Raw genomic sequence first — 23,489 nt, forward strand, 5'->3', positions numbered from 1 at the left:
TCTCATTATTCGTAGATGCGAGAATTTCGCGATAGTTACGTCGAGTTATTTTTCGTTTGCAACGACAATCGACCGTGCCCCGGTTAATTCGCTTTTAAGTTGAAAACTTTCGGAAAGTACCCGCTAATTGACGTTCAAATTTCGGTTAACGTGTTTTAAAATCCAACCCGATTTCTACGCCCGCGGAGTTAACGCAAGAATTAAGCTTAAATGGCGGAGAATAGACGAGCGAACGGTTTTCGGATGGTTACGCTTGCCGGTGAAAAGTGCGCCTCGGACAAGATTGCTTGATTGCGCGATAGAACGTTAATTGTTGAAACGGGAAACAATTATGTCGGCGAAGAGTTTGCAGCGACGCTAATTGTTTAAAATTTTCGTTGGGAAAGTTTACGTTGACGAGGAATGTTTCAGATTTGAACCATCGAGTTTTCATTTTATTCAATGTTTCTTCCATAACAGAAATCCATAACATTTTTTTATTGTTTCTGTTTATAATTAAAAAATCGAATATAAATTTCAATAATATGATTTAACAGCTGTATAACTTATCGAACGCTTAATAATATCAGATACTATAAACTATCCTGTAATAACAACTTAGACAATTTTATACTTTGATAGATTTGTCAGATTTATTTCAAATTTCACGAATATAATCGCGATAGTGGTGTCTCGGTACGTTAATCGGGTCTCAGAATATCTCCTATAAAACATATAGTATATTCGTAAAAGGTGTCCTACTACTTTCGTGAACCACTGTACGTAGGTATGTATAAGTATATAAAGATGTACATAATCGGTTGTTAACAACGTGTTAATCGAAAGTAACGTGACTATTAACGTTACGTTTATAATCTTCATGCTTCTGTCTCGATCTCAAGCGAAGCGATTAAATCGAGCGTATGTTATTGCAAGTCTGTTGTCTCGCTTCAGCCGCATCGTGTCTGTTGAATATCAAAAACTGCAACGAACAAATAGAATTTCCAATCTCTAGTAACTCTAACTTTATTAATAACTAAATTCCTTTCGATCCGTTGTGATCCTCTTTTTCTCGTAACAAGGAGAAACATTGCTCCGTTTCCGGTAAAGAATGCGAGCAACGAAACCACGAAAGTTTCCCTTTAGTTTCTTACAGAAGGTTCGAGGAAACAAAACGAATAGAAACGTTATATTTTTCAGCGTGGGAGTCATTTGAATCGCACGGTTCGGAAATTGTTTGCGATTCTATAAATTTTCGAACTCACTGGATTTACTTTCAATTCGGTCGAAATTTCGAATGTTTGCAAACCAGCAGTAAAATCACGCATACGCTCGGAAAAGAAGAATCCTTTCAATATTGAACGTTCCCGCATTCACGTCGAAGTCTGCTAAATAAGCCTCGCTGATGAGTTCGTCTAGTTCATCTAACTTTTTTCATTTTCTTTTCTTTTCGTTTTCTGCTTCTAAATCACGATTTGAATCGCGCAATTGTTGAAAGTCCCATTCGTATCGGACCCATAAGAATATTATTCGATCCGACGTATGTATATAAGCCAGAGTAAAAAAAGACTTGATATTAGATCGATAATCATCGGAGTTTAATCCTTTTTATTTTATGAATCCTTTTAATTATCAATATTTGAGATATTTAAAGAACTCTGATATTTCGTTTCTAGAAAAGGAAACAGAACAGAATAAAACAAAACAAGGTATATCTAAATGTAGGGAGAATTTTCCCTATATAACTTCTTCTATCTTTCTATATATACTGTTAAATTAGTGTCATCGTATCTCGAAATGACGACGCGAATAAATCTGAATCGCTAAAACTAGGACATTAATTTGATGGATGGATAATAGATAGGACTTCTCGACGTACTTTTATTCTCCGTCTTTATCAAAAATTTACTGACGCTATTTGTAAATTTAAGACTTGCGAGATTGTTGTACGCCGAGGGACATTAATTTTACACTTGCGTTTTCTCCTTTATCCATTGTCGCACAGCAGAAACTCGCGTGTACACTCCGGGAAACCTGGGATCTGTGCATTTGCCCAAGGACCAAGACACGATGCCAATTTGGACTTTGTTATACACTAACGGTCCTCCGGAATCACCCTGTGGTACGTGGAAAGGTAAGTCACAAAGGTGGGTCGTGCGACATTAAAAATATCGATAAAAATAAATTTCGTTTCTCAATAGTTTCGTTAATAGTAACGCATCTAGCGAACTTTCGATATCATAGTGCAATACGACGGTACGATAAAACTTTCTGAAACGAAAGAAACAAAGAATAAAAGAACGCTTTTAGAAATTTACCTTACAAGCGTCTTCGTTGTTCGGACTGTCCGTGCATATCATGTTGTCCGTCACCGTGATGTTTGCGTTACTATAAATCTTTTTGCATTCCTTTTGGTCTAGGACAGGTAACGTCAACTTTCTCAACGAGATCGACATCGGACCGTTCTCCTACAAGTACATAATGGAATATTATCTTCCGAATAATATACCATTCCGAAGCGCAGAACGTCTGTGAAGCGCGTTCGAAGCGGCGAATATTGTCAACCGATCGACAAACAAATCTTAATATTTACGAACGTGAACGTTGACCAAACTGTCAAGTGATCGCGTCAAACGCAGGTTTATCCAAGACGGTAAGCCAAGAACTTACCGTCACATATCCCCATCCTGTCACCACTGCTTTTTCTCTGGCGTTTACCGAGCTCGAATAAGACGCCAGGGTGATCGGTTTCATGGTTTCGCTCGTAGATATCTTATGCGGTAACTACGAACAGATATCGTTTTTAAGTTTAGCTATGGAATTTACAAATTACGATCGAGTAGGATCCTTTAAGGTCACGGTATAGATTTATCTCTATTTTTTAATGGCAAATTTTCAAGTACTTGTGTACTTGTAGAATCACGTGATTTCTCGCGGAAAAGATACGAGAGAATAAAGTAAAGGTGTAGTCGACAAATATTGTTTAGACCAAAGATCTTCCAGTTTCCTTCAAAAAGTCTGTATTTCGATCGTGACTTACTATTGTACGTATCGTAGATAAGAGATAGGAACGTAACAGGGATTAATTTTCATCAATGTTGACAGACTGAAAATGTTACAACTGTTTGTGCGTGTTTTAGATGTACGATAAGTAGAATTTTGTTTATCACAGTGCGTGGTATATTAGTTTGGGTCATCAAAATATTGTGACTAAAGTTATTCGAGAAAAATTTTGGCAGGTTTGAGAAACATTTGGTTGGTTATACGTACGCATTACAACCGGAAAACAAACTAACAAAATGTTATCGAATAATCGTTAGAAATGCTCTTGATCAGAAATCATTTCCTTTTCTATATTATAACACGAACATCGTATCTTATACTTTTTGACTAGTAAAAGGAAACACCTATCAACAATTGGAAGAAATTTCCGCAGTGTAAATAAACAGAGGTTGTTTTAAGTATATAAATTTCGATTAAACGAAAAGGAGACACCAAACACGATGAAACGCTGTACGCTTAAAAAATTAGAATGTACTTGGAAAATTAGGGGTGAAGAAACGTACCTTTATCAAAGCAACATCGTAATCCAATGTCTTGCTATTGTATTGTGGGTGGCGAATTACCTGAAGCCCCTGCTTGATCTCCGTGCCACCTTTATTGTAAAAAGTACTACCCAAGCGAATTTTAAGTTCCCAGGCCCCTAAGCTATAACAGAATTGCAATTTAACGTGTGAATAGTCATCGTTACGATGACGATAATTAGTAAATTATCTATTCGATGCCGGATTGTTCCATTACTCTACTTATGCGAACCTTGAAACACAATGTGCCGCCGTTAACACCCAATCTTGGCTGATTATGGAGCCTCCACATAACAGTTTTTGTTGATCGTGAATGGATACCTAACACAGAGAAACTTGGTCATGGGTTTTCTCAATGTTTAGCGACAAAATTGCGTAAACCGTGATCAATTCACCTGATATGGACAGTCGGTGATGTACGCGTCCTGTCCCCCTATAATCCGAGGTTGGAAACAGAGCGCGTATTGCAGCGTGCACAGCAACAACAACATCCGCCACATGGTTCTCGACTGAAGGTCCAACGCTATACCGTATGCTTTTAAATCAGAGCAATCAACTTCTTCGCGGAACTGATAAGACATCGACGATGACTTGATACGAGCATTGAAATATTACATAAATTATGTCGTTCAGGTGGATTCGTCGCGTAGGCGTAAGCGCCGTCGCACGATCGTGGCGAACTTCGATCACGTTTCCTCCTCCTATTTTTCTCGTCTCTTGCTCTTTGCTCGTTCGTCGTTGTCTCACACGGCTGCGAACTTTCCGATAGTTCCCGGTCCACGTCGCGTCTACATTGATTGCCCGTAACAAAATTTTCTCTTGACTCTATCTCTTGATTCTTTGTTCCAACGGGCGAGAAAGGTTGGCGAACCACTCTCACGGTGCGAACTTACGTTCTTCATTTCCGGTAGGTAGAAACTCGCGTGAAACAAGAGCCGTGAGCCGAAAAAGGAAGCGAATCGAGAGTTGGTGAGACGAACGAAACGGAGATGCGGTCGTAGGAGGAAAAACATATAGCGGAAGGAAAATTAATCGATGCTTGAGTACTAGCTTAAGTAGATATCAACTTCTGTGAAATCACGTTAATCACGAGATACGATTACGATAGAGCGCACGATTACGATAATATCCGACAGTGATATTAACAGTAAGAATACCAATATTGTATTCTATCACGTTCTTTTTCTGTAAATCTAGGTATGTTGTACGGTGTCCAGGCTTTGCCAGGTCCACGTTTAGACCTATCGCTTAAACGTGCTCGAACCATAAAAATGAACTTTTATCGAGTTATCGTTGGATCTTGCACATATCTGCGATACCCTCTAGAGTCGAGACGAAAACCAGAGACATCTTTGGCAATGCCCCCCTCTTACTCTCGTCTAGTTCTTTTTTACGAATAAGAATGCTACATCGTCTATTCCAAAAAATTTCACGACGACCCCGAAAAGGCGACGTTATCGTAACTTCGCTTTTACAAGTCTCGCTTGTATTTGATTAATCCGCGCGTGTACATTTTCAGCGTGAACTCGACCGTGGAACAAACACCGGAAAAATAATATTTGAACTAGCCTCGTACGGATTACGATTTATCCATGCAACATTTCACCCTGTAACGTAGACGCGACAGCGTCCGCTCTCGCCGTACGCGGTCTCTATATAATTTTTACTACGACCGACTGCAATTTCGATTACTCCGCAGTAAATAAAATCCGATCCGGAAATAAAACAATTGAAACGACGACAAATGGTGTTCCATTTGTGGCTGGTAAAGCGTATCATTCTTTCTTCCTTTTTTTCGGTTTCTCTCCTATTTTCTACGTCGTTGTATCGTTGCTTATTCGCGCGTACACGCCAACACTTGCAAATCTTGTCACACGTAATAGAGCCTGCTAACGAAAAAAGCTAAAAAAGGGGAAAAAAGGAGGAAAAAACGGGAGAGAGTAACGGAGAAAAGATACACAGACGCGATTTATTCAATGAACGCACGTTATGGACGCGTACAGTTTGGCATCGTGTACGGATGTGTATTGTATCGATTGCAGCCGAGGGCTGATACGAAGTGGCGCGAACAGCGAAACGCGCCTAGTTTCAGAAACGCGGACACGTGTTTCGAAACGTTGCGGGACGAACGCAGAAATTAATGCAATGGCAAACGACCCTCGTAAACGTAAAAGGCCAGGCGGTAGCGTTAAAATTATACGATGGCCGTATCCAACGAATGCACGGCGGATACCTATCTCAAGTGTATTATAAATGTGATGAACGCGGCTCGCAAAGGAAGTAACGTGTATTATTTATAGCACGGCCGACTGAACGCAATGAAAATAAGGCGGCATTAGCCGGCCGGAGCTGCGAAAGTGAGGACCACGAATAATTCCACAGCGTGTAATCCGGCTGAAAATTACCATTTAAATTTCACTCCTGACCACGACCGCCACGCGTTTTCCGCGACTGATGGGACGAGAGCCCTTGATTAACTGCGCTAAAACCCTCTCGCTTCGAGAACGACACTTCGTATTGTTTCAGTTTTGTTTCAGCCGGAATTTAGTTACCATTATCCTTCTGACACGTTACATCGGGACGTTCTCGAACCGAAAGTGACTTGAAGGGAAAATTTCGACGAACGAAATTTATCGATATGTAAAGTCTGGTACTGTTGACATATAGGTGTCGAAATTCTGTACGAATTCTAGTTTATACAAGTGAGTAATCCATTTGTAGGATTAATCATGCTTATCGAAATATATTTGATTTATCTTTTTATATTTCTCTTCTCTGTTTAACGTTGAACGCATCATAGTTATGCTTCGATAACGTGTTTTTCAACTGAAGAGCGTCGGGAAATCGTAAGATCGTTTCATTTATCGATGTTTTATATTATGTTAAAATTTTTTTAGGAAATTTACATGATGCAACTTTAAACGAAATAGGGTGTTTGTACTTAAATATTTATATTTCGATTAAACATTCCTCAGATCCCTATTTAGCTCCAAGCTTCCATCGAAATTTCCGTATTAAATTTCGTTATTCGTTATACTATATACAAAGTCAGGCAATGTGAATCCGATGTATTATTAAATCAAGTATACAGAACTCCGCAGAAATTAATGTATTTGATAGTTAATATCCAATATGGATTGAAAAGGTGGAAAAATATACACTGCGGATATACGCTACCGATTTACAACTTTACACAAGGGCATAAAAATTCATATTCCAAAAAAATTTCAATAAGTGAGACAGCAATTAACAGTGATAGAGTCGACGAGGGGTAGTTGTTACATGTTTCAGATATTTCTATATCGTAAAAAAAAAAAAAAAAAAAAAAAAAATAGAAATTCTACTGAAGAAAAAAAATGTAGATGTTAAAAGACAATAAAACTCAGTAATTATAAAGAAACCAAGGCAGATATCACAGGATAATTTAAATTTATAGTATAAATACAATTTATGTATGTACATTTCATCGGAAAATTTTACCGCATACGGTAAATTCAGTAAAATTCAATATCTATATAAAATTTTAATGTACCAAATTGAATAACTAAAAATTAAACTGAACAAATTCTATGGTAAACATAAAATCGATTTTCATGTGTCCTCTGCGTTTCTATCTATAGAAAAATTACTGTATTACAACGTACCTACTGTATTCTGTTCGAAATCGTGAATAATTTCATGAATAATTTGCGAAGGTCGATTTAAATGGGACACTCTGTATATTACACCATATAATTTTATTACGAATAGTTATCTTCGCTTATCAGACATCTGCAATTTTTTTATCCACCGATTCTTTCAGTGTCGGGACATTGTAGTCGGAACGAGCCGACAATTTAATCGAAATTCGTTTCGCTATTGCGAAATAATAGTTTTCACAGAACGATATTCCTTCGGTGAGCTTCTAGTAAACGCGGCATCCCTCTTATACGCGAACTTCCTTCCAGGTTAATTCGTTGTAATCTCTTCGTTGAAATTTCCAACTTCTAATACTTGGGTTCTACCCACAACGCACTGCACGGAAGGCTTAACACGAACACACACGCATAACACACAAGAGTTTCTTGAACGCTCTAGAGTTTCCGAAATTCCGGTTTATCATAATACGCTGATAGCTATACATATATACGTTTTTACGCGCCTCCAACGCGCTCCTAACAGAAAATGGATAATATTTAGGCGATCTATACGATAGCGAAATTTGTACAACGCACATGTAACAACGGCGTATGTTCGCGCCGAATTCGGCTGATACACGAGCTTCTTAAACTGTTCGCTTAATTTAAGTTCATCGAGGAATATTCCTTTAATAATTTCTTTAGGAATATTTGGAAGGAAATTTGACAAACTTGAAACTCAGTTTCACTGTTACTTTTAGTCGGGTTATTAATTCAATTATGTACCTCTCTTCCTTTATCACCGATTAAATTAGCATACGTCAGTGAAAGAACAATGAAAGATAGTTGAATTGGGAGTATTTAAAGTATCGGTATAATTCTTCTGTTTCGTAAAGATGAGGTATTTAACGCTAGAACTACCGATAATTAACACGAAGCTATTTCTATCAAAACCAATCAAAATGACTGGTCTTTAAGAAATACGTAATAACGGAATATTTTTATACTTATTGATTTATTACTTTCTTACAGAAGGAATTCCATGTTATGTAGTACATTTTTGGTATTATTAATCCATCTGGGACGACGATCCCTAAAGGAGGGTTGACACATTTATAAAATTGTAGAACCAGTTATTTATACCGGTGTGGTATTTTTAGTGTTAAATATCGAATACTGAGATGAAACGTTGTATTTGATACAATGATAGTTATATCGAGTCGAGCAATATCTAAATACAAATAAAGCAATTAGTTACAAGAATATTAATTAATATATCGGTGATATAAAAAAAGTCACACGAGATTTTATCTCTCCTCTCCAAGAGATATTTTGTTTGCTGTTCACCTGTAACACAACATTCGTGTAAAAATGTATAAATTACGAATCAACGTATGGATGTAGGTATATTTACAAATCGAACCACGTTCTTTTTTAGTTCATGAATGCGAACGAATCAATGCACATCACGATGACAGCATTGCGCAAGAGAAATAATGTAACTCTGTTTATTGTCGGAGCGTTTACTCGATTCTTGACTCACAATCAGCCACGGTAATCCGATTTCTGATAAAAAAGAAAGAAAAAAGAGAGAGAGAAACGAAAGAAGAAAACCGCTGATCGGAAGTGTGCGTCGTATCGGCGCGATACGATTATTGAAATTACGGTGAACGACAGATACGGGAAGGGGCAGGGGGAGAGAAGGACGACGTTTATCCAAATTTATGGCGGATTCGCGTCTACGCCGGATTACGAATGCACATTTTACAAGAATTCAAGCGTTTCGCGTACTCGCATCCCGCTAAAATATTTTCGCAGAGCCGATTGGCGAAGGCCAAATGGATAGAGTGTCCCAGCTAGAAACAACCGAATGAAATACGCCGACGTGTTACGAGAATCGTTGCGATAATTTTTGCTCATCGAGCGGCGGTGAGGTCAAATTGCTGAGGCATCTACGATCGAGCAACTAGCTCCGTGTTCGTTTCGCGGGTCAACGATACCACGCGGACCATGGAACGGCGATTAAATCGCGTTTTACTCACCAACTTTGCAAAACCGGAAGTACGTCGATGCGTTCTTTACGCAACGTCTGCGTTCGGTTCTCCGCGTTCGTTGATGACTCATTAGGCACGTTACTCGTATCAGAAGGTTTTCGTTCAGCATCTGGTTTTTCCGCATTGCACGCTTTTAGTTTTCCTGTGAATTATTTTGCCGATAGAATCTTTATGGTACTACTACGACGCTTTTGGTAATTGATAATAAACGAGTTAGACGAATTAGAAGACATAAAATATATTTTGTGCCCTTTTTCAAAGAATATTTGACTCGTTCGTTTGTATGTAATTATTTTCAATTATATTGAAATAAATATCGGTAGGAACATTGTGCGAAATAATAAGATAAATAACGATCAAATTTTAATTGTTCGAGGTTGCGGAAGTTACTGTTTTATATAAGAGTGCGATGTTCTATGTAGTATTATGTTTGATCGTTAAAATGTGTTTATCAGTCATTATCGATCGCTGCTCGAACTTCTCAGTCAGATATCTTTTTCTGTATCTGAACGATATTATCTATAGGTACACGATGAAACGTTTGAGAAAGATGGAAGAACGCGAAGACTGAAATAGGAAATACTTTAACGTACATTTGAGATTAATTAGAAGGATTCTACGTTATAACCGGCAAATGTATTCACAGTGAATCTATATTTATATGCGAAAGATCAACTACCACGGAAAACACAAAAGGTTAATAAACGAACTGTAAACCATAAACCATAGAAACCATGAACGCGTTAATCAGTTTAAAATATTTCAGCTCGTTTTTTGGAACGTTTTTTTGAAACGTTACGTTTCAGAGTTTCAAAACGGTGGTCGAAATTAAACATGTGAAATAATAATTCGCTCATTGTCGTGTATAATCGATGGAAGCAGCGATCGTTCGCATTAATACTTTGCTAAATGAATGGTACAAACGGAGCACGAACGAGATTATCAATGATATTTTGAATATGATTAAATAAAATAAAGCAGTACACAGGGAATTCTCGCTATATCGTCGATTTATCAAACAAAATATACCCCAGGAAACCGATAATAAGAATATTGTACTAGCAAAAACAACGAACGGTCAAATTGACATATAGGATTAGAATGTTCGAACGATGATCAGCGCGACAAATTTCCAACCGAACCTGATATATGTTAATTTAATAATAAATATCGCGTTACTTGGTACTCGTTGACGCGAGAAACACACAATCAGAGATATGGGAATACATGTTCCATCTGTCGTTGCCAGATCCAGTATTTATCTCGTGTTAACGATTCGTTTTACGACAATGTGTGCAGCGTGACGTGTGATTGAAATTATTTTTGGGGATAATAGCGCGACCGGTTAATTAATTCGATGCCTCCTGCTAAAAAATGGCATTACAAGTGAGAACGGCGGAAATTACAGATGCGTTACGAATTTACGAAGTCGGTGGCGGCTTGTACATTAACTCCGCATTTACACGGGTCAATTAGCTCCGCGACGAATAATCGTATGAATAATAAAACGATTCTTTCAACGCGATATTGATGTTAAAAACGATTTTTCCTATCGCCGATAACATCATCTTCGATCAAACGAAGGACCCTAACGTGTCGTCGCAAAAATGGGGCAAATGAAGATTTTAAATGAAAAGCTATTTATAACTCGATAACAGTTTTCACAGTTTCTCTCGTAAATCGTACATTTGCGAATAAATTTATAAATTTCATTGAGCGATGTAGGTATATTTTTATATTGTCAACTATGATTTTTCTTATGCTGTCTGAAAATAAGTATTGGAACGAATACAATACAGCTCGAAGACATTGAGGTATAAGAGTCAAGTAAATATTTTCCAAATTTTATAATGACTACATTTATCGATTATAAAATCCATCGAGAGCAGTACAATAGAAATTTCTTCATTTGGATTTTAGTAATATCGAGTAATATTATGTTGTATACTGTGTTCGGCCAACCGGTTTCATTTAGTTAATTCATTTACACGAAATTATAATTATCAATTTCAGTTTCTGCCTATCGTTATTCGAAGAGCACAACAGATTTACAAATTTTATTCAAGTTACTGTATTATGTATAAGAAACAGTAAAACTTTATACTTTTCCATCTTTCTAACAAATCGAGAAAGAGCTGCTTCCATTTAATAATGCAAATAGTCTGTACAACGACGTAATATCAATATTTGTCCGATTAGATTAAACAAGCGTCAGAATTTTATAAGCATGGGTTCTACCAAAGCATCCAATTTATGATATGTTGCGACATAGAGCGACCAACGGATCTTTTTCTCAGCGTTATCTTAATAACTTGAGCCATTCTCTAATTATACGCGGAAAACACGTTTGTTATGAATGACGATTTAGCCCTTAATATCGTAGCCTTAGCCTTAATGTCAAAGCATTAGCAGTCTGCCGATAAATGCAAGAAAGAGACAGTAATTCCGGGGATGCATTGTTTATGCAGAAATTACGTATTTGCGGCTTTATAAGGAACACCCGGTTCTCTCGATGACCTCAAACGTTGCAACGATGTACGCTTTGCTGTTCTTGATTGCCTTTGGTTCGCCGATATTCTGTGCGGTTTCCACATATGGTTCGAGTGAAGTTTATTTTATAATTAATACTATTTGCGTTATATATTTTCTGCAAGATGGCAAGTTTGAAAGATTGCGACAGATTATTTGAAAATTTGTCCAATTAAGTTCGATCGATGTTCCGATAATAAATTAACGTGTTGATTATTAACGAATTGTTAGGCATATCATGTGTGTAGCGATTCATTAAGATACATTGTGTCTTTAAATAAAACGAAGTGAACAGCTAGTAATTATGTGTACTATGTTTACGTTTATGTTGAACAGATGTTCGTTTTAATTTTTTTATAGTATCGGCGCATCAGTTACAACATTAAATATTCTTATCGTGTTTAATTCTTCTAGTTAGCTGCATAAAACATAGGTAGGATATAGAGGTATCTTTTTCGAAATTAACAAATATTTCATTTTATCCGTTGGAGGCAGAAATTGTAACTAGATCCATATTTTCCATATCCCTTAAGCTTTCAATTAAATGTATCGTAACTTTATCTTCCGCGTAATCAAATTAATATTTTCTGCAAATAATTAAGAAAATTAATGGAAAGACGCGGAAGTAAACAGAGTTATGCGGAGCGCGTATCAAAGGAATTAACCGAGCGAACTTATCAACGTATCGATATCGCGCGAAACGCATTAAACGATTCGTCTGATTTGAATGTTGTACAGCCGATTACGGAAAAAGAATCGTCTCGGAGTCAGCGAGATTCCCGGGACCGGCAGAATCCAGGATTATTGGAGGGGAGAAGGTCGCCATAGAGGAATATCCATTTGCGGTTAGTATAACGTGCGATCGATCTTCACGGTCGATTTGGCATTTAGAAAATCGTTGCCTCTCGTCGCAGGTCTCGTTGCAGAACAATGGTACGTTTTTCGGTCACCAAGTTGAGCATTTCTGCGGCGGCGGTATCGTCGGGGAAAAGTGGATAATAACGTCGGCGCAGTGCGCTCTCAGGCAAGATTAATACATACCGCATTCTCGACGAACGATTTTCATGTGCACACGATTCGTACACGCGTCTTTCCTTTTTTTCTTTTTTTTCATTTCCTTTTCCTTATCGCTTTACAGGGTAGAAGTGAAGGCATTTCACGTGAGAGCGGGCACGTCGCGTTATTACGAGGGTGGTGACATTTATGGTGTCCAAAGCGTCGTGATACATCCCGCTTTTAACGCAATTAATTACGACTACGACGTTGGTCTCGTTGAGGTAATACATTCTCGCTTGTCGCGTTACTGTACGTGTCATCGCTATTTAGTGACCGCTACGAGTGTCAAGATATTATCGAAACGAACGTTGAAAGCGGAGAACGTATCAAAAGGTGTAATTAATAATCGATTCGTTACTTCCAAAATTAGTTTTTTTACATCTTTGATATTTTTATTAAAAATGAAACTTCGTATCGGTTGTAATGTGCACTTTGCTGTTAGTTATCTTCGTTCGTAATCGTAAATGTGTATTTTAATTCTGTGATTCATTTTATCAGTTTAAATTGAATCAGTTTGAACACCGTGAAATGGTATTTAGCGTCACAATGCATTAAGCAGAAACAGACAGTTTAAACGTTAGAACCTATCGGAGATTACACTTTTAATTATTCATGGCCACTGAAGACTATTTCGTTTATCGTGATTTTCGATTTCGTTGAATTTGAATCTCCCTTAAATAAATCCTAAAGTCAAACAAGAATCTAGTAACATCTTGAAAAGATGTGATAATAATTCAGTAATAATAAAATGAATTATTCGACAGATATTTCGCTTTCACCTCGTTAAATAAATCATCGATTACATTTGTCATTTATTATTTCCTGCAACATATACTACACTAATATTTCTTCTGACGCAGCTGTCCGACAGTATAACGTACGATAGCACGAAGCAGCCCATTAAATTGCCCAAAACACATTCGATGATCGACGACGATTCGCTGGTTAAAGTTCTCGGTTGGGGTATATTCGAGGTAACTACAATCTGAAAAACTTTCGGATTAACGTGTTTCGAAACAGAATATAGGAACGCTGCCGTTTATTACAGTTATTCGGTCCGGTCTCGGACGTACTTTTGCATAGTACGATGCGGAAAATTAATAACCAGGACTGTGAGGAAGCTAGTGGTGGTGACTTATTAACCAACAGGATGTTTTGTGCCTTATCGGACACTGCTAGACCCTGCGTTGGGGATTCTGGCTCGCCTCTCATTTTTCAGGGCACATTATTCGGTGAGTTTGAATATTCGTTAAAATTTGATCTCCCTCTTCTTCATAATATGGAGCACATTCTGTTTGACTGATCCATTCTTGAACATGCTTGTTTCTTCAGCCGTGTGTTTTAATTATTTTAAATCGATATCAATCGTGTCTCATTTCGATATTCGACACGTTTATCGATTATGAGCGACGTTGTTGACATTTACAGGGGTGGTATCCTGGAGTCGATCATGCGACAGGCAGTATCCAACTGCTTTTACAGCTATAGCAGAACTGAAAGATTGGATCACCGACATAACCAGTATATCTTGATTTCCCGTGTATTCGAGATCGTAACGCGATGTAGGATATATTACGACTCACTTGTGATATTTGCTGCATTGTAATGCAGCTTCCTTTGTGATATTCTGAAAGAATTTCAAGTTCCCGTAGATTTTATAGTAGAACAGTCTTCTTCGAAACGTCTTGAATTTGAAACGCATCTTAAAATAATGGAGAATATGTGAATTAATCTTTCAGGAGAGGTAAATGTATGGTATCATCGATGAGTAATATCACTGTATGAAATATGTATTGTAAAATAAAATATGTATATATCCTGTATATATAATTGCACGATATACGTGACGATTTTCTCTGTTTTCCGCTTTTCTCGTGCGAGAGTATGAAAAGAATTTTACTCGAAGCTTGGCTGCAAACGCTTTATTAGAAAGTCATAAGCAAATATTGAACGTAGCATGCAATGGATATTGTAACAAAGTAACGGATTCTGTATTGCAAAATATTTAGAAAGTTGATAGATGACTCAGTCGGATGTTGATATTCTGCAAAAATTTTCGAGAAATCCAAGATGCGATAAATTCTATATTATCGATGTCTAATCCCTATCAACAGTGGCATCGCAAAAATATGTCATTTTTATACGAGAAATTAAGTATATTAGGTATCAGTCGTGTCAAATTGTTTGAAGATACGAGATATTAATATATAGAAACGGATAGAGTAAACACGGTAGATTTTTTGTATTCCGTAATACGTATAGATTCATTTTATGCTCCACTTAATATTTGATTGTAACTTTGTAATAAAATGTTTTCAGCTAAACTCCATGTAACTTCTTTTCCTCCTTTTTCGTCTTTAGATCATGTTCCTACAACGTGTTGAGAAAAGCAAGAAATACCCTGTATATTTTTACAATCTAGTAAATTTGTACGAACATTTTTCTTATTAGAAAATCAATAAAACTTCAACAAGAATTATGAAGATATACGAGGTGTTTCGAAAAAAAGCGGGAGAAAATTTGCTGAGAAATAGAATGTTTTAAACATTCTGTGTGTCGAGAGATTTATCGAAGCAGAGTGTAGAACGTACGAGACAAAATATCGATGCTCTTCTGCAGGGAAACTGATAGAAATCCGTATAAGCCGAGAAGAGAAACATTTCCCAGGATGACATTGGAAAGACACAGAGAAAGAGAAAGAGAGAGAGAAAGAAATGTTTAATTTCGAACCTCCTCGAGACGTCGCGGCGTGAGCTGATAGCTTTCGACTGGCCATTGCAATAATCCTATTAAACCGCAGACACGATCCAATAACTTTTCTGTCACTGGCTGCTTGCACCGTCATCCGTTCGACTGTTATTTTTATTCCGCGATCCAGTGGTCATATTCGCTCAGGATACGGATACGCGAGAAGCTAAAATAAATCAACGCTGGATTATCATTTCCTTTGACAGCTCAAGCGACGTCATAATTAATGGTAAAAGGTAATGGGCGCGAGTAATCGAGATTGGTAAAGAATTGGGAAAAGAAGAAGGAAATTAGGTAAACATATGAGAACGAAGAAAATTGTGTACAAAACAAGATGCAACTATTCTTTATATTTGATTTTGTTATTGAGAATTATTTTTCCGGGGTTGGTAGCGATCTTTTATCAGACAACGTTCCAAGAAAAGGAAATTAATTGTAATGTTAAGGTTCGTACGATTTCGAATATTCAACTGAAGAACGATAAAAGGTAAAGTCGAATTCAACGATTTTGAATCTTATGTAGCTTATATAAAATTTCGATCTTTTCGTCGACTTTCGCCATCTATTATTTATTATCCAATATATTTCGAAATATTGAACGCTCGAAGATTGTTCGCATTTAACGATTTCAAAGAGTAGAATTTATTTAAATAAACTAACTTTATAAAAAATATTAATTTTCTATTCTAGCATAACATTATTTAGTACACTTATATATTTCACCTCACGAACAAAAAGAATTAGCGTTTCTTGTCAGATTTTTTCAATTTTCCTTCACAAAACCAGAAGAAGAAGAACCATATGGATCTCATAAGTTGTAATAATCCTTAATCCCTTAAATAACATAATTTCTGAAATCGATGAAGTAGCGCACAAAATATAAAATTAGAAGGAAATATCACCCCTGTCACGAAACATTCTCGCCGTTTTTCACTATCAATTTACAAGCGCCAATTGCCAACGACGCACTATCTGTGTTGAAGTTATCCGTTGGAAGTATAAAGTAAATCGTTCCATAAATAATTTGAAGCAGCGATTCCTTCGATCTTTTTTGTATCGAGAAAATCATTGAAAATCGTTGGAGCAATCTTGGACGAGCGTTTTAATTCTCGTCGATGCCAGGTTACCGCGACACGGCGCGTCTCAGCGAACCGCAGGATTAATCCGAAAACCATGGCTCCGATTCAATAAACTTTCCGACACCTTATTCATTTACGAGCGCTAGTCGCGAAAGCTCGTTTCACTCGGTCGACTATTTCCGCAGCGTCAGAGGACAAAGGAGAAACGGTTCGATACTCCGCGCCGGCGAGGATGCGGACGAGCAAAGATGCCAAAGATGAGAAACTACGGCTGATATTGAATTAACCTTAATGCACCGGTAATGTCATCGCGACTATTGCGACAGAGTCATTACGTCCAAGTGACGCAATGCGTATTACGCGCCTGTTACAGAATGGTAGCGCGCATGAGAGCGTTGCCTCGTTTTGGTAAGAATCTTAGCCAAGAGGCGCATTAAGCTGGAAAACATTGCTCTCTCTGTATCCAAAAACTGACAGTTGCTGGCGAGGATATGGAAAATTTATGGTAATGGTCGCTGTTTATATTTTGGGTGTAATTATTTAGCTGGTGAAATGAGGATTCGAGGATTGCTTTTTGTAAGATATTTACTTGGAGAAACGTATTTTGAGAATAGTGCATTGAATATGATTTGTACTGAGAATTTGGTATTTTAAATCCCTTAATATATAAATTTCTCTTTGATTTAACAGTGAAACTGAATAAACTTTTTGTAATAAAAAACAATAGAGAATGAAATTCGGCGCACAATATATATTTTTTATAACGTAATATGGATGTACGTACTTTTTAGTACGAAGTATCGTAATTTGGATCTGCAAAGAGATCAAAGGCTAAAATAATCGCTTAAATTAAAAACAGTCTAAATTAATGTTCGCATGTGTGACGGGTATGTGTTTTAAGTAGTCGATATTTGTAATTAGAAAAGAAAGTCGAAGAGGAGAACATATAATTATCGTTGGAGAGTATATTAATACTTTTTACCGTCGATTTGCGTTAGTATGGGTATAGCGAGGAAAAGAATTTATTTAAATAGCAGTACCTTCGATACAGTTGATAGATCTATTACTCGATACATGCATAAATAATTTTATTATACTTACGCATGTTTGTGATTATTTCTGAAGATTACCGTATTAGTGTATTTAGTATTTCATTCACATGTGTGTGCTCGAAGTTCTTGAATTATAAATACTCGTATTTTTGTATTCCGATACTCTGTTTGATCAGCTGTGCCGATACGAGTTGTCGGCTTTGCCCAATAATTTATGACTAATATTTAACTTTTTAATTTTAGTATTACAAAACTGATAAGTGGAGATCCGTGAGATAGTCGTTTCGAGCGTTTGTTGCGAAAATAAATAAATACAAAGTATTTTGCTCGTATTCTATACTAAGATAAGTAGGACATTTAGCAATTCCACCAAATGTACAGTGACTGGAGTAAATATCCGAATACTTAAGACATTTTCTACGAATTTTATTTTCATCGTAATGAGACACGACTATCATAATTATATCGGCAAAATTTGAAATGGGCTTGAATCGATCACCAAAATCTAATATTTGAACAGCCAATTACCCATTGTACCAATAAGCCACAATATTACAATAGAACGATTTTAGCAACGATTGATAATCGTTGTTAAATTGTTACCTAATAATCAATAACAAAATTTAAAAAAATGTCATACGATACACGTAGCACATTCATAAAAGCTTTCCACGAGTATGCAAATACCTTCATGAGTCATCGTACATCTTTTACTACTTGTAAAGGTTAGTTACAAATCTCACCGTCCTATTGTATCGATGCTTCCAACGAAGCATCTTAGACAACAGTTTCGACCTGCCTTTCACAAAGTATCTCGCTGATAATCAGACTTCTCGTGGGGGAAAGCAAAGAGAAGAAGAAAATCGTGTCACGAAGCCGTGGAGAAAATAGTCGGTGAGCCGGCTTTATCGCGAGCGTACGATAGGGGAAAGGAGTTTCTCGACGAGCAATGAAGCCGAAATTTCTTCCTGTGGTGGCTCGATTAACCTCTAGAGCGCGGGGTGGTTGATAATCACTCCGTAGAAGGAAGCAGGTTGCGCGGCAACATCCACGGCACGACTAGGACATATCAGAATGCGGTGTCGCAAGAAGCCACACCGTCGCCGGGGACACTTATTGCGACAATTTGGCAAGATCTTCGGCAATATTAGCGTTGCTTCGAGTTATCCCACGCCCGGAACACATTCGCCTGGCTCTTTTCGGTACGTTAGAAACTTAATAATATAAAACGAAGCAACGAGTGAACAGCGGGCGCGCACAATGAAGAAACCGGCCATCTTGAGGTTGGTGCCGGTCGCAACTGAAGAAATAAAAGAGAGGAAAGCTGTAGGTAGAGACCAGAGTTTGCACGGTCTGGAGATTGTATCGGAATTTTCTCGGAGTTGACCAAGACTACGCGAGCTCTGTAATTACTGTTTGCTCCCGCTGAGAGTGCACGGAATGGATACGTTCCGGTTGTGCCGTGCTTTATCGTTTTTGGTTCCATGCAATGATCGTGATACGTATCTGTTAATATTGGTCCGTTATATACCGTGGCGCAGCTCGCTGGCAGATTTGCATATTTGCTGCTACGCAAATAAAAGGTATTATGGGGCAGCAAAGAACGGAGAGTAAAGAACGAAATGGTTTCGTATGAATGGCCGTTGCGTATATCTTGTTAAAGGAGAAAACCTGAGTGGATAATAGCGATCGCTATCAATTATTTTCGAGTGCAGCAACAAAAGGCATATAGGTAATAATTCTATAAAAATATCGTATACGGATATATTCGCGTAGGATCTGACGAGCAGAGAGAAATTCAGTGATGTAGAGGTAAATATTTCTGGGCTTTTCTAAAGAATTAATTTTAATCGCCGATTATTTTATTCGTCAAAATTTATATAGATATGTAATTACAGATATTAATATATAAATATCGGAATCTATTGGAAAGTTATTGGATACAAATGCATACCGTTTACGCAGAAATAAGTCACGAATGGTATATACCGATTATTACAAATCTTTCGATAAACAAAGAGATACAGACTGAAATTTTATTCGGGTAAAATAGTCCTCAATTTTCATTCCCCTTATTCCTATTCTTTACGATTACTGTCTCGCGGCAAGATTTCGCTTATAACTTTCATTTCAAGTTGGAGCATCATCGAGCTCCGAAATGTCGCTGGTTTCGGTATATGGCTACAATAGGGGCGCGTTGGATAATTCAAAGGACATTCGTACCGTTCGCGAAAATCCACTCGTACGATGGTCCATAGATGCCGCTCCATTCGAGATCCGAGAATATCTCGGTGGAACGAGCAATATAAATGTACGGAGTTGCTGAATAGAACGGAGGATGTCTAGTGTGTTTCTCCGCCGTGTGACCGTTTTTCTTACTTTACGTCGTTTAAGCGGGGGCGATGCGGCATGGCGTGGCGTGCGGCACGCGCTAACGAAAATTTAAAAGCGTTATCAGACGGGATGCTCGCGACTTCTGAAAGCGGGGACACTCGTTTAAGAGTGGTTCTCCGTGACAAATTCCTGATTTGCAACTCCATCCCGTTGGCCGTTTGTCGGCGCGCCGCTATAAAAATTTAACAACAGACGAATGGCACGCATTACTTAAGATTACGCTTGCCCGCTTCTTTGTAAGACTTTAACGTTCCTCCGTGTCGCTTCTCACTGTCGCTTGAAGATAAATAGATGCTTTTGATCAACGAAAATGAGAACGTTTCAAATAGATTGTTTTTGTATGCAACAATTGACGGTAATATATGGCATTTAAATTGGACAATTATATGTCATATTTCCAATACATCAACCCAAACATTTTATCCTTTCGTTCGATAACATACAGGAGCATTCAAATAGATGGCATAAATTTGTTGATAATATGATATAATCTTACTCGATTGATCTAGAATATCACGCGTTTAAGCAAATCCACGCAGAATCTAAATTTCTCTATAGAACGTATCTAATTTCTTCTTCGATATAAGAACAAATAAAAGTGTCCAGCTTCGAAGAATCCTCGAAGCATCGGAATACCATTTTCATATTTATCTTTTACAATTCATCCACAACGACGATGCTTTCATGTAATTTGCCGTTGTTGGAAAATGAGGAACGTCCTCCGGCCGAAACCAACATCGACGTTAATGCGATACGCGATAACGCGACATAACGCACCCGATGCAATATGTATTTTGATGCATAAATCATAAGCATGATATTAAAACTGAGAGAAGCGAATCCGTTGGGGCGGATACGTGGACGAATTCGCTCCTATATATCGGCATACGTTTCAAATCCATCGAGGAAGAGTCGAATCCTAATGTTGTATGAAAAGTAGCCAGCCAGCGACCAGACGTCGTTTTCAATCCAGTGATCTTGCGCATTATGTTTCACCCATTGATACTTAATATCTGTACACGTTGCAACTTTATCCGGAAAGCGAGAAAACACGATATCGGACCTACGGATGGAAATTTAGTGAAACGAATCCGTTTCTAAAAGAATGGGCATCGGGAATATCCAAATATTTCTCTTTGCAAGTACGTTTAGGCAGGGATAATTAGTCGAAATACCGGACTGCGCTCTCTGTATCGATATAGACCGACTGAAAAAGTGGAACGAACCGGAGAAACGTAATACGCGCAAATTTAAACGTACGTACAGTTTTTCAGTGGACGACAGTTTGACAAATCCTCCTATCTAGGTCGAAGGTAGCGTTTTAATGTAGATACATACGTACGAACTGATATGTAAACATGGTACCTCTACTGGATAGTTTATTTAAGTAGACTCCACGTGCGGAAATTCTGATATAAAATTTATCATTCCGCGCACGTAGAGATCAAATTACAGCAGAACTGCCAGTATTGGTATTCCTGCTATCCAAATGTTCCAGTATTCGAACATTCTACTACTTAAACGCTCCATTATCTAAACAGTTCTTCGTTACTCCGATGTGAAATCGATATTATAGAGGTCAACACCTTGTGTATAATAGGACGTAAGAGAAAACATATAATGCTATCTGTAGACTAAGATACGGTTTAAAAACTAGAACGCGATAGTAGTGTCAGAAAAGTTGCAAGATACGACGCTGTTGAAGACACTTTCGTCTTGAAATATATTTACCATTCTCGTATATACACAAATATATTTAGCAGGTATTCAAATGATCTTATTTTTGTCTTTCTATTATATCACAGACCTTTTGTTGCATTTTCAAGAACATCTTTCTCAAAACACAACTATATCACGATAACTATCTCCTTTTAATTACAGAATTTTCATCCAGGAACACTCTTATACGATCAATATACGCATATTTGCATCACGATCTGAGAAACGCGGTGATCTAACTATTTTCGTCGTAGTCCCATATTTAACAAAAAAAAAAAGGTTATGTAATTCGATTTCCGTTTGTCAAACAGAATCGAACAAATATTAGCCGAAGTACTTTGGTTTCGATTACTACAAACTTATCGGTGATGCTTCTCCAAATTGTTATCAGCATGTATTACGTAGAAAATGATACGTCGAAAGGCAACTCAGCCACTCATAGTTCGAAATCGATACACGCCGAGTGCTTGCTTTGAAACAGTACACAACGACAGGGAGCACGCGGTTAAGCAGTAACCCGAATCAGCCGAAGATTTACGATTCCGCGATTGATGTATACGATCACGGAGATTTTGGCAAAGTTCCCCGACGACATGATGTGCAAATAATCCCAGCAGGCCCCCCGACATTTCGCCTCTGGCCGTCTGCTTCCTTCTATTTCACTTGGACGACCCTCGCAAAACCAAGCAGTTTGGTGGCTCCTGTCGTGCGTGACATACCCACAGACGAGATTCCACTCCGTAGTGCTATCCCTCCTGCTTAGCTGTTGGAAATATGGCATGGTCTCGGCAGTAGGAATACGAACTATCGACTAACACAATTCGTCCACTGCTAGGACAGTTTTATCACTGGGATGTAGAAACCAAGCACTTAAGGCAACAACCTTGGTCAGAACATAGTGACGGTTCAAAGCTTGAGTTATTCTACTTACGAAGTAAGATCGAGAAATTTAAGAGTCAAAGTAAATACATATATAGCAATTATTATGTTGCGTGTGTACGAGGTTCTAAAAACGTTCGAGTTGAATTAAAAAATGTGAAATTTAGCGGAAGATTAGGAATTAATAGCCATTTAGATTAAATAAAAATGTTATATTTCTAATTAGTTTGGTGGTCCGCATGACGGAGAATTTGGTGTTCGCGAAGTTGACACGATTTTAAGAAATCTTCGAGTATAATTTTTGGTGTCAGGGATTGTGTAATTAGTTGCTTTCTTCTACGAAATACGAGCTTGCCTCCTAGTAGGTGCTGTTAACCTACATCGGCAAGAAAGGGTCTGAAAATAAGATTTTCAGTGGCTAGAAAAAGTTAAGACTGTGCTTTCTGCGGTTCAGCCGAATAATTGAGTCAGCTCTTGTCATACTGGCAAACGTTTGAATATCCATGGAGACTACGATTTGTTGATACCAGTACATTAGTGTGGTAACTTAAATGGGTCTTAGAGTAAGGACGAGTGATGATGTTTTATTTGGAGTTAAGTTTAGTTTAACAAGCAATACTCGACACAAAAAACTGATTACAATATCGTCGTACGTCTTATTATCATACTCGGCTCTCAACTTCCCGATTCATACTTTCCGGCTCCTCCACTCACACTCTGCGGTTTCTCCACTGACTCTCTCTCTGACTTCTCAACTCACACTCTGTGACTTCTCAACTGACTTCTCCACCGACACTGT

The 23,489-nt window shown here is 37.8% G+C and overlaps 2 protein-coding genes across 2 annotated transcripts; one reads left to right on the forward strand and one right to left on the reverse strand.

Annotated features, from left to right (window-relative positions):
- Positions 1 to 1,739: 1,739 nt before the first annotated feature.
- On the reverse strand, positions 1,740 to 4,183 carry LOC117233327 (trypsin-7-like). Its single transcript, XM_033493511.1, has 6 exons — positions 3,959 to 4,183; positions 3,796 to 3,884; positions 3,546 to 3,687; positions 2,650 to 2,763; positions 2,298 to 2,447; positions 1,740 to 2,096 (listed from the first exon to the last, which is right to left on the reverse strand). Exons 1-6 carry the CDS (start codon positions 4,142 to 4,144, stop codon positions 1,947 to 1,949), a joined length of 831 nt encoding a protein of 276 aa, XP_033349402.1. The 5' UTR covers positions 4,145 to 4,183; the 3' UTR covers positions 1,740 to 1,946.
- A 7,548-nt stretch (positions 4,184 to 11,731) lies between these two features.
- LOC117233340 (trypsin-7-like) lies at positions 11,732 to 14,557 on the forward strand. Its single transcript, XM_033493536.1, has 7 exons — positions 11,732 to 11,831; positions 12,502 to 12,608; positions 12,678 to 12,787; positions 12,902 to 13,040; positions 13,680 to 13,793; positions 13,868 to 14,051; positions 14,248 to 14,557. The coding sequence occupies exons 1-7, from the start codon at positions 11,747 to 11,749 to the stop codon at positions 14,349 to 14,351; spliced, it is 843 nt and encodes a 280-aa protein (XP_033349427.1). The 5' UTR covers positions 11,732 to 11,746; the 3' UTR covers positions 14,352 to 14,557.
- The last annotated feature ends 8,932 nt before the right edge of the window (positions 14,558 to 23,489 follow it).

Source organism: Bombus vosnesenskii, unplaced genomic scaffold (assembly GCF_011952255.1).
Source record: "Bombus vosnesenskii isolate JDL3184/JDL3185 unplaced genomic scaffold, Bvos_JDL3184-5_v1.1 scf7180000013295, whole genome shotgun sequence".
NCBI classification, from domain to species: Eukaryota; Metazoa; Arthropoda; class Insecta; order Hymenoptera; family Apidae; genus Bombus; species Bombus vosnesenskii.